Source organism: Halichoerus grypus, chromosome 7 (genome assembly GCF_964656455.1).
Source record: "Halichoerus grypus chromosome 7, mHalGry1.hap1.1, whole genome shotgun sequence".
NCBI lineage: Eukaryota > Metazoa > Chordata > Mammalia > Carnivora > Phocidae > Halichoerus > Halichoerus grypus.
This window is the reverse complement of record NC_135718.1, coordinates 9594025-9609876: the sequence shown is the minus strand read 5'-3', so window position 1 is coordinate 9609876 and position 15852 is coordinate 9594025. Positions and strand designations below refer to the sequence as shown.

Below are 15852 nucleotides of genomic sequence, written 5' to 3'. Positions count from 1 at the left end.
ACGTATTTTTAGTAATGTTACTGTTATTAAAATATCATGCACCTGAGCTAAATATTGCAAACAAACAAATACATTTGCAATGAAACACAAATCTCCTTCCCACTCAGCCTCCAATTCCAGCCCCCTCAGGTAGCTGCTATCCACCGTTTCTGGTGTATCCTTCCAAGAATCTTCCGTTTCTGATTGCAAATGTGTGAATGAGTCCCTATACAGAGACTCCTTTTTTCTTCCAAAGTGGAGAGTGGAAATGTACGTTATTCTACACTTTTTTTTTTTTAACTTAGCACATCTTTTTTTTTTTTTTTTTAAGATTTCTTTACTTAGAGAGAGAGCACAATTGGGAGGGGCAAAGGGAGAGGGAGAGAGAATCTCCAGCGGACTCCCCGCTGAGTGTGGAGCCCGACTCGTGGCTTGATCTCACGATTCTGAGATTACCACCTGAGCCGAAACCCAAGAGTTGGACGCTCAACCGACTGCGCCACCCAGGCACCCTTAACTTAGCAAATTTTGGACAGATTTTTATACAACTTGACCTCATTGTGTAACATTTAATAAATAGTCCTTGTACAGTTCTAATGTTATGAACTTTAGCAGTCTCCACGGATAAACAGGTTATCTCCGGAATTTTGTCTGAATGGTTTATTTCCATTTGCTGCATCTGTAACAGAAGTATAGTAACCACCACGTGGTTACCATGTGCCACGTGCTGTGCTCCCGGCTGGAGACACTCAGTCTCTGTTTCTCCCCCACAGCCCTCAAGCAGGGATCATCAGCCCCATCTGACAGTGGAAGGCTCAGAGGGCTTAGGTGACTTGCCCAAGGTCCTGGAGCTTCTAGTTAGAAGAATGTGAATTTGAATCTACTTTTCTGATTCCAAAGCCCAAACTCTTTCCATGGTGCCCAGGGGCCTCCCTCCCTCGTCCCGTCTGATGCACCTTTGGCCCTTTATTTTCCTTCATGATTCATCATCATCTTAGAAGCTAAGAAGCCATCTCTGGGGCTAGAACTTACCCTTGGGTTGTGATCTTAAAAACTGTATTGCAGGTGGCGTTTTTAAAGAAACTTTGGCCCAAACCTTGGCTCTGGCCATCCCAGGGTCTGGCTGCTGCCACCGCCAGTCTGAGAACGGCTCCTGGGGGCACAGTGCATTTTCTCCACACACCTGCCTTTCTGCAGCCGAGCTGAACTGACACGTGGGTTTTCCAGTTGCGAGGGAAGATAGGAGTTAGAGCGCGACCGTTTTCACAAGACGGAAGATCTGGTGCGATGCAGAAAATCTCTGATAGTCTTGCTTCATTTTTAAGTCTCAAAGTGTGAAAGTAGGGAATAGATGAATTTTTAAAAATTGGTTGAAGAATTAGTACATTTACAGCGCACTTAATTGCAATGGCAGCTGCTGGTTAATTATCAGAATCGGCTGCCTTCGTGGCTACCGTTTTAGGTAGTGAGCAAATGATTTAGGTAATCCTATCCCCTGCTTTCTAGGTCAAATAGTATCTTCCTGAAAATTCTCCTTAGTTCCTTCTTCCTCCTGATGTTTTTTGTGACCACTTCTGGAGGTGAATCCCAGTGTGCTGTTCACATTGACACTGAGGCCCTGTGGTGGCATCATTTGAAAATCTCTTTCTTTGGTCTCTCTCTCTCTCTCTCTGTTTTTGTTTTGTTTTGTTTTGTTTTGTTTTTGGTAGGGGAGTGGAGGAGGGAGCAGCATGGCTGTAATTTTTTGCCTGCCCTGAACATGAAAGCGGGGCATGCTGGGAAGGCTAGAAGTTCCATCTCTGGGGGCTCCCCCGGGGGCTTCAGCGGGTGCTGTTTACTAACCAGTATGGTAGGACTCAGGGGTCACCAACTGGCACAGCTGCACTCGTGTTTGAAGGCCCACATGTCCACCTCTGGAGCCAGACCTGGCCAGGTAAAAATCGGGCTCAGCTTCCTAGCTGCTGTGGGCCTGTTCCTTAGCTCTGTCTGACTGGCCTCATCTGTGGAAGAGGGTGGACCTCAGCGCCTCCGGGCAGTAAGGCATAAGGGGTCTGAGAAGGTTCCACAGGCGTATGTCTGGATTCGAATCCTAGCTCTGCCACTTTGTAGATCCTAGAAAGGTTCTGGATGACCACATGCCTCAGTATCCCCATCAGCAATTCTGGGGACCCTCAGGGCACCACCCCTTGGGGTCGCTGTGAGGACGAGATGCAAATATAGTGCCATCGAAGCAGCTTTGGACCACAGGTCTCCCCACACCGCTGCAAGGACACGTCCCTTACCTGCTGTGGCCCCGCCTCTGTCCTTGGCAGTGATGGGTTTAGACGGTGCAGCCCCAAAGGTCCATTGCTGTTTTGGGATTCAGGGATACAAGGAGGTATTGATTAATTACAGAAAACACAAATTGCTTCTGTGTAGGATTCAGAAAGAACCCAGGTGGACTCATGGTGTGGTCACCTTTTTTGTTGTGGGTTGGCCCTTGAGTGAGGCACTCTCCTTGGGGCCAAGGTCAAGAAGGTCAGTGATAGACACCCAGCAGCTGTGAGGCTTTAGACTTTGCAGAGTGCCTTCTGCTTTCACTGGCCTATTTAACCTCATCTAATTCCCCCATGATCCTACACAGGGTCTAGGGAAATCCTCACCATACCAGGGAGTAAGCTGAGCCCCCAATGTGTGGGACCAGCTGTAATCAGGGTCTTGACTCCATTGGTGGTTAGCAGTTCTTGGTTCTCTTGTGGAGAATAACTAACTATTGGTTAATGTAAGTGAAACCCTTGAGTCTTTGTTGAGAGTTTCCTTCCAGAAGGTTGACTATGGAAGGAGGGCTTCTTCACTCCCTGGGTCTTTCCACCCGGGGGCAGCAGTGAGGCAGTCTTATAAAGAAGGGATCTTAGTGCTTTTGTGTAGCCACGGTTTGGTTGAAGCTATCCAACAAGTGTTACTGTTCCCCATGTCCCCGCCTCCAACACAGGTGACTAAGTAGTGGCCCCTGGGCCTTAAGGAGCTGCCTCTACTCACGTACTATGACGCCATACGTGTGAGACATTTTAGAAAATTCAGATAAAATGTCATGAAGTTCAGAGGAGAAATCAGGGAAGGCTTCCTGGAGGAGATAGCATTTGAATTGGACCTTGAGAAGCAGCTAAGACAATGAGAGGTGGAAATAGGGCAGGGAAGGACATGGAGGTGAGAAACCCCAGAGCCAACAAAAACTCATTTGTTCTCATTGAACCACTTGGTTCGTGATGGTGGGGAAGGAGGTAAGCTTGATGAGAGTGATCAGGCTTAGGGTGTGGAGGGCTTGGATTGTCAGGCTGAAGATTTGGTCTTATTTTTCTTCTCAGTGGGCAGTGGGGACACGTGGAAGGTTTTGCACAGGGGCATGGTGTGGTCAGAGTCCTGCACTAGGAAACTGGCAGGCGAGAATTCTACCACTGAACCACCAATGCTGTACTAGGAAAATGAACCTCCTTGGATGTGCAAGAAGAGGGTTGAGGTTGGAGGTAAACCTAGAGGGGTGAGCCAACTATGACCAAGAAATAAGACTTGTCCTCCAGTGTCTCGGTCAGGCTGCTGATGTCCAGCACATGGGCCCCAGTACCAAGGAGAAACCGTCCTATTGTCACGGTTCCAACATGTTTTTGCTTCTCTTACAGGAAAATAGTGGCGGAGTATGAGAAGACCATCGCTCAGATGATAGGTGGGTGTCATGATGGGTGGGCTCAGGCCTCCCCGAGGCTTCTGACTCACTGGGAGGGCTCTGAAGATAGACTCTCAGCGTGTGTTCGTCTTAGGCCCCTCTTAGAGCACGAAGTCCTTGAGGGAGAGAGCAAAGCATCCCAGAATGTGAGTCTGGGGGCCTCCTGGAAACACACGTGAGCATGTCCCTTAGCATTATTTGTGCCTGTGGGAAGCCATGGCGGTTACCTCCAAGGCCACCATTGAGCCAGGACTGCCCACCTCATGGGGAAGGACACTTAGGTCAGTTCCTAGGATGTTTGGGGGAGTTTTTGCTCATGGGAGACACTAAGAATCAAATCCCTAAACTCTAACTTAGACTCAAGTGACAAAATCCTCAACCTTACGCAGGGTTCTCGGGCAAGGATAGTGGGACCCGTGGCAGTGCTGCTGCCCGCCCCACCTCTCCCCTCCCTCCTGCGATTTACCTGATCTCACGGAGATGGCCACAGACTCAGAATCCATCTTAACCCGGAGTCCCTGGCAGCGAGTACTGACGCTGCTTTGGCCTGCAGTAAAAGGTGACCTCAAGTCACAACCGATACCCACCTGACTCTTTAAAAAAATAATAATAATGAGAAAAGATCCTGCAGAAGTTCCAAGCCTGTTTTTACACTGATGATCACCATTCAAAAATGATGTTATGACTTGGTGGGGAGTGGCAGGGAGGAATCTCTTTATTTAACTTGCTGCTTAGGTCCGTGATACTAGTTTTAAAAGAAACTTTTACTCCTAAGGACGTATGGAGTAAAAAATCCCAGCTCACCGCAAACCAGTTTCTGTGTCGAAGCTGGAGGCTGGGTTAACAGATGACTCCTCTCTCTCAAACATTTGGATCCGAGTCACCCCACACCTCTGGCTTGTCCCAAAATAAATACGAGAGCAGGCTTGGGAATGGCGAAGAGGCCAACAACTGAGTGCTTTCTATTCAAAGGAGCTCTAATTTTGATGTATTTTAATAAAGGCCATTTCTCCCAGATCTCAGGGAAAGCCCATTTGGGGTGTTTCTAAGGATCAGCTCATGGTATATGCTTTCTATCAAATGAAACTACTTTATTAAATTGGTATCAGAATTTATGAATACATATGGATGAGATAAAAAAACGAAACTCTTGGAACTGAAACTGCTGTAAAAGTAGTCAGGAAGAAGGATTTATGTCTTCCAGTATACAGCGTTTGGCACTCTGAGCACAACCTTTTGGCCTCCTGGAGTCTCGGGTTGTGAAAATGCACCTCAGACCTACAGTGGCTCATCTGGAAAGATCCTTCTGCGTCTCAGAGTTCTTCGCTGTTATTTTTGCTCTTGGTGATGACATTTGGGCCAAAGTTGAGATGGGGGTAAAAGGGCACGAGCTTTGCCCCTGCGAGAAGGCTGTCCAGAACCATCTGTTAGCACTCAGCTGACAGTTTTGATACAAGCAGACATTCCCTCTTAAAAACCGAAGAGTAGGCTCTGTCTGCCTGCCTTAAGTGGTCTGTCCCTGTTGGACAGAAAAGATGATTCAACTCTGATTTCCTCGCGGCATATTTGCAGGTGAGAGTAGTTAGAAGTACATTTCAACTCTAGGCAAGCTGAGTGCGTGGAACCCTGACTCCAGGGGTTCTGGCTACGCACGCCCACCCCCAGCACCCCAGCCCCTCCCCTGGGGAGACCTGGTATGTTTGGCCTGCGGATTCCTCTCTTCAAGAGCTGTGACCTCACCCCTCCGAGCCTTTTCCTGTTTGGGGGTGTTTGAGCACTCCCGGCAGCTCCTGAGACCCCTCCAGCGTCCTGAGTGGCGAGTGGCACTGTCATTCCGGAGAGGTGTGACAGAGCACGTCCGCCCCTGGTTCCCCATCCTCATGCACCTTCAGTGTCTTCTGCATCAGCCACTTCTCAGACCTTGTCCCTCAGGTGGCACATCTGTGGCTGTCATCCCATCAGTCACTACTGGAGGGCATGTGGATGAGGGCTGCTGCGGGTTTCGAGGTCCTCGTCACCTTGTAAAAAGGCAGCATGGGGCTGAGGCACAGCTGGGACTTACTGTCGCTGTGGGTGGCACCTGCCTCCTTTCTGGGCAGGCCGTGAGTGGAAGCATACCCACATGGCTCATCTGGGTCTCCTGTCTCTCTTCTGGTTTTCGCCCACCTCACCAGCATCCCTGGTGGGAGGGAAAACTCAGGCCCCAGGAGCTTGGCAGTCCGGGGCAGAATGAACATCAGTAGTGTTTTGAAGTTAAAACCAGGTTCCACCCGACCTACACGAGCTCCTCCTGGCTCCCGCCCCGCTCTCTGGCTTCCGTATAACCCTCACAAATGTTCCACGCCAGCCCGACATCTGTCCTGCCATTATTGTCCGTTTTCGTGCCATGTTACTAAAACCGAGCTCAAATATTGACTATTTAGGATTCAGAACAAAAAGAGACCTCTGTGCTTTTTGCATTCCAGGTTGTTGCAATTGATTTTTTTTTTTCCTGCTTTCCTAACAACTGCTCTGATTATCTGTTTTGCTTCCATTTTCTGTTGCTTCTTGCCCTTTGCTTGCAAAACAAACAGGCAAGCCTGGTAAGTAAATGCTTTTCACCTAATTTAACACTTGCCCATCGCAACCAGTGTTGGTTTGTTTGTTTCTGTTTTTGTTACTTTTGCTGTTGTGTATTTGCTGCATTTCTCCCCCACCCCCCCCATCCCCACCCCCTATCCCCCCACATGGTTTAATAATGTTTTGCTTGAAGAAGCCAGAAACCTCTCCAGGGGTACTGTTTTGTGGTTGAGGCTAGAGCCTTTTGAGTTTGGGGCTGATTTCCTGATTTGAAGAACCTGAGTGCATTTGTAATTTACAAAAAGATTGGCGATGCATTCGCACCTCCTCGGTCTCCTGGGAACCGGGAAATTCTATTTTTACAAGCGTTTATGGGGAGGACAGGAAACCTGAGACCGGCTAAGTCTCAGATCCAGGAAATGAGATGGACTCCGTTTGATAAATGGCTCTTTACGAGCCAAGTGAAATGTATACATGGTCTCAGATCAGCCTGGAATGTGCATTGTGCAGTGTGCTGAGGACTAAGGAAGCAGCTAAAACTCAAAGAGTAAAAATAAGCGTTGGGTTACTGGTGAAGCTTTGAAGCGGCTTTCCTTTTGGGAATCTAGGTGTAGCAAGCCGGCTGCTGGCAGTTTGGTTCTCCCTGTATGTTAAAAAGCTCCCCCTTTGTAAGTCACTGTGACGCAACATCACGCTAATTTGGGGGAGCTGGTGATGCTGTCAATAATGGGTCAGTGATCCTGGGTTCTTACTGTGTGTCAAAGGCTTTATGTACATTTTCATTTAATCTTTCCCCAAATACCATGAGATAAATACCGTGAGCCCGTCTTTCAGCTCAGGAGGCTGAGACTCACGGAGGTTAAAAACCCTGCCCAGGGTGGCCGGGCTGGGACGTGTCAGAGCCAGGACGGAACCTGAGCAGTCAGGGTCTGGCTCCTGGGCCCTTCACCTCTGCCCTGGTAGCGGGAGCTCCGAGAGGCAGGGCTGGACGTACATCAGGCATCTTCCAGGCCTGCGGCTCTCCAAGCGTGGCCCCTGGACCTGCCGCCTCAGTGTCATCGGGAAACTTGGCATAGATGCAGAGCCTCGCAGACCTGCCAGACCAGAACCACTGGTGGGGATGGGGACACTGCAGCCTGTGTTCAGGCAAGCCCCCCTCATTTGGGTGTGCACTCGGGTGTGACAACCCTTTCGTTTTGGAGATGAGGCCCCGGGCCCCTGAGAGTCGGGACTTTTGAGTACGTTTATCTCACAGCTGGAGCTAAAACCCAGGATGTGCCCCCCTCCCCGTCCCTGGGCGCTTCCCTGCACAGCACACGGCAAAATAGGCCTAACTGCAGGACACAGGAAGATGCCTATCTACCCGGAACCTAAGGGAAAGAACCCAAAGCAGCATCCCCCTGCCCTTTTTTTTTTTTTTGAGTTTTTATTTAAATTCCAGTCAGTTAACAGTGTGATACTAGTTTCGGGTGTACAAGATAGTGATTCAACACTTGGGTGCAATAGCCGGTGCTCATCACAAGTGCCCTCCTTCATCCCCAGCCTCCCCCTGATTTTAAGGGAGCTCCCAGGTCTATTATTAAGAAGCCGGTGGAGAGGCATGGTCATGAGCGCGGCTCTGGGTTTGGATCGGGCTCCGGGGCCAGGCTCCCCTCGCTCATTCCCAGCACGGATGTGTTGGGGCATCCTGTGACTCAGGCACTGTGCTGGGCCCTGGGATAGAGAAGTGGACAAAACAGACTCCTGCAGTGTGCGTTCTGGGCAGACAGCCGGCAGACACACGGGCGCTTGCACGTCTGGCTGTCGCTGGCAAGGGAATGGACTGGAGAGTAGGGAGGAGGCGTTCCCCGTAGGTGCTCAGGAAGGCACCTCTGGGGAGGTGGCCTGGTGTCAGGGACCTGAGTGAGTGAGCTCTGGGGCCACGGAGCCCTGGGGCAGGACCGCCCAGGGTGTGCCAGCCCGTGTAGCTGGGGCAGGTGGGGAGGGAGTTCGGATTTCATTCCCAGTGCACAGGGAGGACCCCGGGGGGCTCTGAGCTAGAGCCCGGTGACCCAGTTTGGACTTAAGGAAGTTTAGTTTGGCGGCCGGGTGCTGGCTTAGGAGCATTAAATGAATAGAACAGTGAGCAGGGCGCCTGACACGTGGAAGAGCTCGGTGCACGCTGGTTGTTGTTTCGTCTCATCGTTTCCAGAGCCATCCACCCTACGGCGGCCAGCCCTTGGAGGTAGTCCTGGGCATCAGGACCCCCGCCCAGGTGACCTGGGGCTGAGGGGAGGACAGCTCTGCAGAGCTCCTTCCCCCAAGAGTTCTGAGAGGGGGCTTCTCCTCCCTCCACTCTCTGTTGTCACCAGAGGTCCAAACAGATGGGAACAAAAGGTTCCTCGCCCACCCAGACGGGCGACCAACGGGCCAGCACACAAAAGATAGCGCCGTGTGGGTGAGGGGCTTTTATGCGGAGTGGTCAGAGAAAGCCTTTCCCATAAATACGAGATGGTTTGCAAGCTGTTTGGGGGAGAGTGTTAGCGGGTGGTGGCCCCGAGGGGTGGGGTCGAGGACGGAGCCGTTCCTTTTACTAGGATCAGCCACTCTGAACTGGGCCAGAATTAATTCTTTTGTACCTAACTGAGAAACTCACTTTGCCAGAAAGAGCTCCATTTTTCTCAGAGTTAAGACATTTGCTGTATCAAAGGAAATGTCCGTTTCTGTGCAAAGCGGAGTTTCAGGGCTGAGGGTGATGTGGGCTTTGGTTCCTGGGATGTTTTAAGCGATGAGGAAATCTTTTTTTTTTCCGATAACCATCTCTTTGTTTTGATAACACATAGAAAGGCCTGTTCCTCAGAGCCCAGACTACTGAACCTTGTAATCTCGCTCAACACAAAATTCAGTGGTGATTTTTTTCCACCTTATGGATCTGTTTGCTGTCGTCAACCGAATAGAATCACTGGGGCCTTGAATGTGGATTTTTAAGGGTCTGCATCGATCAGGTTCAAGGACAGTGGCTAGTTTCCGTCCCATCTCACACTGCAAAGGCCCAGGTCCGGGATGCTGGGCCCGTGGGTGTTGTTCCTTTAGAAACAGAGTCTGGGATGCCCTATACTCAGGCTGAGTTGCATCTGAGGCCCCAGCTGCCCCTGAGACCGGGTTGGGATCCCCCGGCCCCATCGTCTGGATCCTTGTGTCTCTTGCCAGAGGATGAGCAGAGGGAGAAGTCCGTCTCCCACCAGACCGTCCAGCAGCTGGTCCTAGAGAAGGAGCAAGCTCTGGCCGACCTGAACTCCGTGGAGAAATCTCTGGCCGATCTCTTCAGGAGATATGAGAAGATGAAGGAGGTCCTTGAGGGTTTCCGCAAGGTATGTTCGTGTCGGCAGAGCGGGACGCTGGACAGGGTGGGTGGGGAAAGCTGGAGCAGGTTGGGAGAGATCATAGGGACCTGGACTTGGCGGTCCAGGGTTCCAGCAGCATCAGGGAGTTCTCGGGGTTCCCAGCACCCGGGGCATTTCTTCTGTGGGCGTGACCTCTGTCCTCTGTCACATCAGAATGAAGAGGTGCTGAAGAAGTGTGCACAGGAGTACCTGTCCCGGGTGAAGAAAGAGGAGCAGAGGTACCAGGCCCTGAAGGTGCACGCGGAGGAGAAGCTGGACAGGTAACGCGGCCTCGGGTCCGCTCCCGGAGGCCTCTCAGCACCCCGCCAAGGCAGGCCGGGCTCTCCAGTGGCACTGCTCACACTGGCTTGGGGAGGGCGGGTAATCCACTTGTGTTTTTTCAGTGTGGCTTGTGATAATAGTGTACTCTTGAGCATTTTGATAAGTGAAGGACACACATTGCAGTTTCCAGGGCACCCACTCAAAGCACCGCGGCATCACGGGAATGGGAGCTAGGGGTGGGGCGTTCTCATGGGCTCCTGCTGCCCAGAGCTGGGAGGACGAAGGTGGGAGGGGTCTATGGGGAAGGGTGACCGTTCCTGAGCATCCCCTCCCCCCGCTGTTTCCACAGGGCCAACGCCGAGATCGCGCAGGTCCGAGGCAAGGCTCAGCAGGAGCAGGCTGCCTACCAGGCCAGTCTGCGGAAGGAGCAGCTTCGTGTGGACGCTTTGGAGAGGACGCTGGAGCAGAAGGTAAGAGCCGAGGGCGGGGGGCCTCCACGGGGTGGGGCTGGCCGGACCCAGAGGCCGGGCTTCTCTGTGCTCCCTGCAGCTCCCGGGACAGGTTTAGACCTTGTGAGCATATGCTTGCTCTCCCTCTGGAAGATCCAGTGTAATGCTCGCCCCGAGACTGTCCCCCTTCTTGCCTTTCCTGGAATTGCTGTCTGCTCCATGTTTATTGCTGCTTTTCATTCCTTGTCAACATTCATCTGTCACATATTTACCAAGTATCTACAGTGTGCCAGGCAGAGTACCTTACCCCATATCCAGCGTGCTTTACTGGTGAGGGAGTGGGGTAATCACCAGGCCATGTTGGGGTTAAAAGGGCCCCAGATGCTCTCCTGCGTCCATGGATGGGGGAACCCTCCTGAGGTCCCTCAGCTTGTCCTGATTTCTGGTCTAGCGCCCAGTCTACCATACATACCTTCTCCCTGGGTATCCAGACAGGAAAACCCTTCCACCCAGGGGTGTCATATGAGTCTGAATCTGGGTAAGTGAGTGCCACACAGCTCCCTTCCTTAGGTGTGTCTCTAGAAAGGGAGTTCCCAGACAGCAACCCCATTCTGGTTGATTTACTGAGCCTTAGGAGTCCCTTGGATGGTTATCAGAGAGCCCAGTGTTGTGGGGTAGCATCACTTCTCATGCATTTGGGCCTTAAAGGGCAGTCATGGGGGGGTGGGGTGTGTCCTTAATGGGTAGATGGCATCTGAAGTCCAGCTTGTCTCCCAAATGGTCTGCTGACCCAAAAGCACCCAGTGGCCTCTGATTGACCCCTTTCCTGTGCCCATACCCAGCCAGGTTCCAGGGGGGCTGGCTATGGGTCCGAGGTGGGTCTGGGCCAAGCAATGGGCACATACTACCTCTCTCTTCACCTAAATGATGTCAGGGACAGAGCCCTGGGACTCAGGAGCCTCAGGTTCTCCCCCCCCCCCCACCCACTCCCCGCCATCCATTATGACCCTGAGCAAGCCTCACACTTGCCCTCAGGTTGTATAGGTTTGTCATGTTGGAGGTTGAAACCTGAAGATTTGGAAGAGTCCCTCAAAAGGGAAAGAAGCGAAGAGGCGGGACTGGCCCAGATATGCCAAATCTCTTCAACTGCCTCAATATTCCAGGCTCTGCTCCTTGTTCCTAGCAGAGAGCCCAGAGTCCGAGGCGTCAAACGCAAGCATTTGCTCGTCCCATCGATATTTATTGAGTGGTACTGCATTGCTCGTCTGGAGCGGGTGTTTATTTTTATTCTTTGAATATTGATAATCCATGTGTAGCATATTTGGTGACTCTTGAGAAGTGGAATATTCATTTAAAGTAAGGACCACATTCCCCCATCATTTCGGGCAGGAAGGCAGTTGTGCATCGAATGTTTCCAGGTGAGAAATGTAGCAATATATTGGTTCCCTTCTATTTCCCTCAGGCTTTGATGGTGTTTGAACTGCATCATGGTGTTAGCTCAAGTAATAGAGGTAAAACCAGAGTCGGGATAGGTGTTTTCTAGGCAACCTGGCCTGTTCAGACTCTTCCACTTGCCAGATGAAGGTGATGCTACGTATTCTGGCAAACTGAAAGACAAAGAAGAAGGCTAGGTGGCCTGCCCAGTTTTGGAGAACAGAAAAGATACAAACAGATCTATAAACATAATTCAGTCTTAAACTAAAACCGAGGAGGAATGGGTTCATCACACACGTTCTCCCCTAAAGGACTCTGAGTGATACGGAGGGGTCGGTCTCTGTTTTAAAGAGATTCAGAAGCATGACCTCCCCCCACCAGGCCCTTCTTAATCGGAGGCGCTGGAAACCCAGTGAGCTGAGCTGCACGATGGCCGAGTGCTAGACAGTGGGTTGCTGGTGCCAAGATGGAGCTTGGAGAACCTACAGGAATCTATAGGGAGTGGGTCTGCTACTGCCTCTCAGCGGTCAGTCGCCGAACATTATGTTTAATAAGTAAAACAGCAAAGCCATCTGGGGCCAGGCCAGCCTGAATTCTCCGGGCTTCCGGCGTCTGACCAGCTGCGTGACCTTAAATTAAGCACAACACTTAACCTCTCTGAGCCTCGGTTACCCACTGGAAAGTGCAAATATCAGTGGCTCCCCCGGAGGGACTGGTGTGAGAACCTAGCGGGGCCAGTGCCAGGGGCATGTTGGGCACGGTGACTGGCACACGGGAAGATGGAAAGTCGCCATCCGCGGCCCCAGCAGACGCCGTTGTGGCAAGGATCCTTCCAGGATTCAAGGTTAGAGCCACGTTCCCACAGAACATCGTCTTCCAACAGACGTTTCGGTGCCTCTCAGAATCGAGCCTCTCAGAGCTGGAAACTCTAGAAGGGGGTAAGCCGAGGTGCTGTTCCAGGTGATTCTCTCCTAGTGGGGGCTGGTGGCTGGACTGCAGTGAGGGCTGCGTTTCTCTTCTATTGAGGACCTCTCGACTCTTCCCGACTCTTCCCAATATGGACACAGTCACGGGTGGCGCCCGGAGCCCAGCCTGGAAACACAGGACACGTGGCTCCGGGCGGGACCGTGTCTCAGGAGGTTTCCACGATTTCCAAGGAAGGGCCCCGTTACAGTCTCAGGGGAGAGCCTTGTGGTTAAGACTCACCTTCCATGGGGACCTCAGAAAACTGGCTGCAGTATGTTCCTGGGATACCAGAAAGATCTAGCCCCCTTGGAGAGGGCTGTTCGACATTGGCTGTTGAAGCAGATCTGCATCAGAGCAAAGCCTCACCTGCCCTTGGACTCATCCCGTTGGATCCCCACACGTAGAGCGTGGATGGTGTTGTCTGATCGTTGGTGTGAGCATGTGGTTGGCTTCCCTTGCTTCCCAGCACGGGCAGGGCGTGGTGCGAGGAGCATCTGAAGCCAGCTTGCGTCTACCCCTGCCTCTCTCCTCGACTCCTCGTGTCCACAGCACCTCTAAATAATGCTAGCGACCCTATTCAAGTAGAATTGCTTAACCCCTCCTGGTGGCATTTCTCAAACAGACCACCCAGGAGCTCACCCCAGACCATCTTTTGTGTCCACATCCTTCAGAGGCAAATAAAAGAAAGTGAACCCATACTAGTCAAGCCTCTACTCTATGCCGGTCACTGTGTTAGGGAGCTTTACGTTCTGACTGCATTCCATTCTCAGAGAGATGCTGTCATCCACATTGTAGAGAGAAGGACAGCAAGGCTCAGAAAGGTTGTGTAACTTGCTCAAGGTCACGGTTAGAGCTGGGGTATGTACTTAACATTATATGTCTCCATGTCGTTTCTCTTACTGCATTAGATAATTTCAGGGGGACCCAGAAACCTGGAGGGCCCCACACCCCTGAAAAGCCCAAAGATCATTCTGATTGGCTTGATTTCCAACAGCCAGGAGATTTCAGCAACCTTTTTTTTTTTTTGTCTTCACTTTCAGAATAAAGAGATAGAAGAACTCACCAAGATTTGTGATGAACTGATTGCCAAAATGGGGAAAAGCTAACTTTGAACCAAATGTTTGGACTTGACCATTGCGTGCAATATGACCGTCGGCTCACTGCTGTCCTTCCGGTTACGTGGACAGGTTCTGTTTTCACTTTTTCGTATGCACTACTGTATTTCCTTTCTAAATAACGTTGATTTGATTGTATGCAGTACTAAAGGAGACTATCAGAATTTCTTGCTATTGGTTTGCATTTTCTTAGTATAAATTCATAGCAAGGTGACCTCAGTTCCTGTATCAGGGAGATTGTCTGATTCTCTAATAGAAGACAAATCGCTGACCTTGGCCTTGCCCTTTGTACATGAGTTCCCAGGGTGAGCGGCTTTTGGATTTAATATGAACATGTATAGCTTGCACAGGGACTCTTGCCTTAAGGAGTGTAAACTTGATCTGCATTTGCTGATTTGTTTTAAAAAAAAATGCATGTTTCGAATAAAATTCTCTATTGTAAATAAATTTTTTTCTTTGGATCTTGGCAATACGTGTGGCTCTGATTTATTTTCTGGGAAGGGTTGAGTCTTTTCTGGCCTTTGTTAAAATCGTTTCAGATCTGGCCCTTCACTCTTCTCTGGCTCCCTTCTCTGTCCATGGATTTAAAGAACATTTCCTTCGTTATCGTGGAAACCGTTCGTAAGCTGTTTGTAAGATGGAAGCTAATGAGAAGGATGGACTGGCTATTTAAATGATGGAGTGTTTCGAATTACCGTAGATTTTGGTTTTACAAAGCCTCTCTGAGTTTTGACGCAAACATCTATTTCCCTTTACTGGCTCGAGGAAGTAGCAGGCTGTCCCTCTTCCTGTATGTTCCTTAGCATATGACCGTCAACCTGGAAACATTGCCCAGTTCCCTCTAAAGGACCAGGCCCGGGCGAGCGGTTACCCATGGGAGTCAGGTAGTGAGGCCACTTTGGAGACGAAATCGGGACGTGCCCGCCATTAGATTCCTTAACTGCTCCTGACCTTCTCGGGGTCCCCAGGCTGACCGGTGGGCGTATGGGGGGCAGTGAGAGGGTGGGAAGGTGTCTTTGTTTCCTAGGACACAACGTCACATAATCAGCAGCTTAAAACAACAGAAATGTTTTCTCTCACAGTTCAGGGGCCAGAAGTCCCAAATGCGAGTGTCGGTGGGGTGTGCTCCCCCCGCCGAGGCTCTGAGGCAGAATCTTTTCCTTGCCTCTCTCGCAGCTCTGGACAGTGGCCGCAGTCCCTGGCATCCCGTGGCTGGCGGCTACGTCCCTCCAGTCTCCTCTGGGGCTCAGCTCCCTCTCCCCTCTCTTGTAAGGACACTGCTCTTTGGATTTCAGGCCCACCCCAAACCAGGATGACCTCCTCTCCACATTCCCAGTTACATCTACAAAGACTCTGTTTCCAAAGAAGGGCATGCTCACAGCTAGTGGTGTTCGGGGATGGAGGCCTTTTTGTGGGGGCGTGGTGTGCAGCGTGAACTTGGAAAGCAGCCCCAAGCCCCCAGTGGCCCTCAGCTCCGGGTGCCCCTCCTCGGGCCCAGCCACCGTGCCTGTGGGCTGTGCCCCTCAAGTAGGACCCCCCGACGCCTGACAGAGCAGATACCCCAGGCAGCACAGAGAGAAAGACCCAGCCCGCCTCTCTGGAAGAGTCCCAGCCTCTAGTCCCGCCGTCAACCCCATGTCTGACAGGGACCCTGAGACAGGCCCGGGGGCGGCCTCCTCCCACTGCCCAGCCACCTCTGCTGGGCTCCGTCTCCCTGTCTCCCCTCCTCGGGGCACAGCCGTGTCCCCTCACCCCAATGCTCATTTGTCCAAACCAGACCCCTCCTCCACGCTCACCCCAGATTGTGATCTCAGCTGTGTTCTCACGACAGCCCAGCCCCTAGCTCTTGGAAGTTCCTCTGTTTCTTATTACCTAAGTAAAACATTTCCGGGGGCACCTGGGGGGCTCGGTTGAGCGGCCGACTCGATTTTGGCTCAGATCCTGATCTCAGGGTCATGGGATTGAGCCCCACACTCAGCAGTGAGTCTGCTTGAGATTCTCTCTCT

General features: G+C 51.5%; 1 protein-coding gene across 14 annotated transcripts in view; it reads left to right on the top strand.

Moving 5' to 3' along the window:
- TACC2 (transforming acidic coiled-coil containing protein 2) overlaps positions 1–14312 on the top strand; it is a 184966-nt gene extending 170654 nt beyond the window's left edge. For all 14 annotated transcript variants that reach the window (XM_078077030.1, XM_078077029.1, XM_078077034.1 and 11 more), the window contains 5 exons: positions 3636–3679; positions 9428–9588; positions 9775–9881; positions 10232–10352; positions 13772–14312. In XM_078077030.1, the coding sequence (XP_077933156.1) occupies positions 3636–3679; positions 9428–9588; positions 9775–9881; positions 10232–10352; positions 13772–13837 (499 nt within the window). In that variant the 3' untranslated portion in view covers positions 13838–14312. The remainder of the gene's footprint in view (positions 1–3635; positions 3680–9427; positions 9589–9774; positions 9882–10231; positions 10353–13771) is intronic.
- Positions 14313–15852: the final 1540 nt, after the last annotated feature.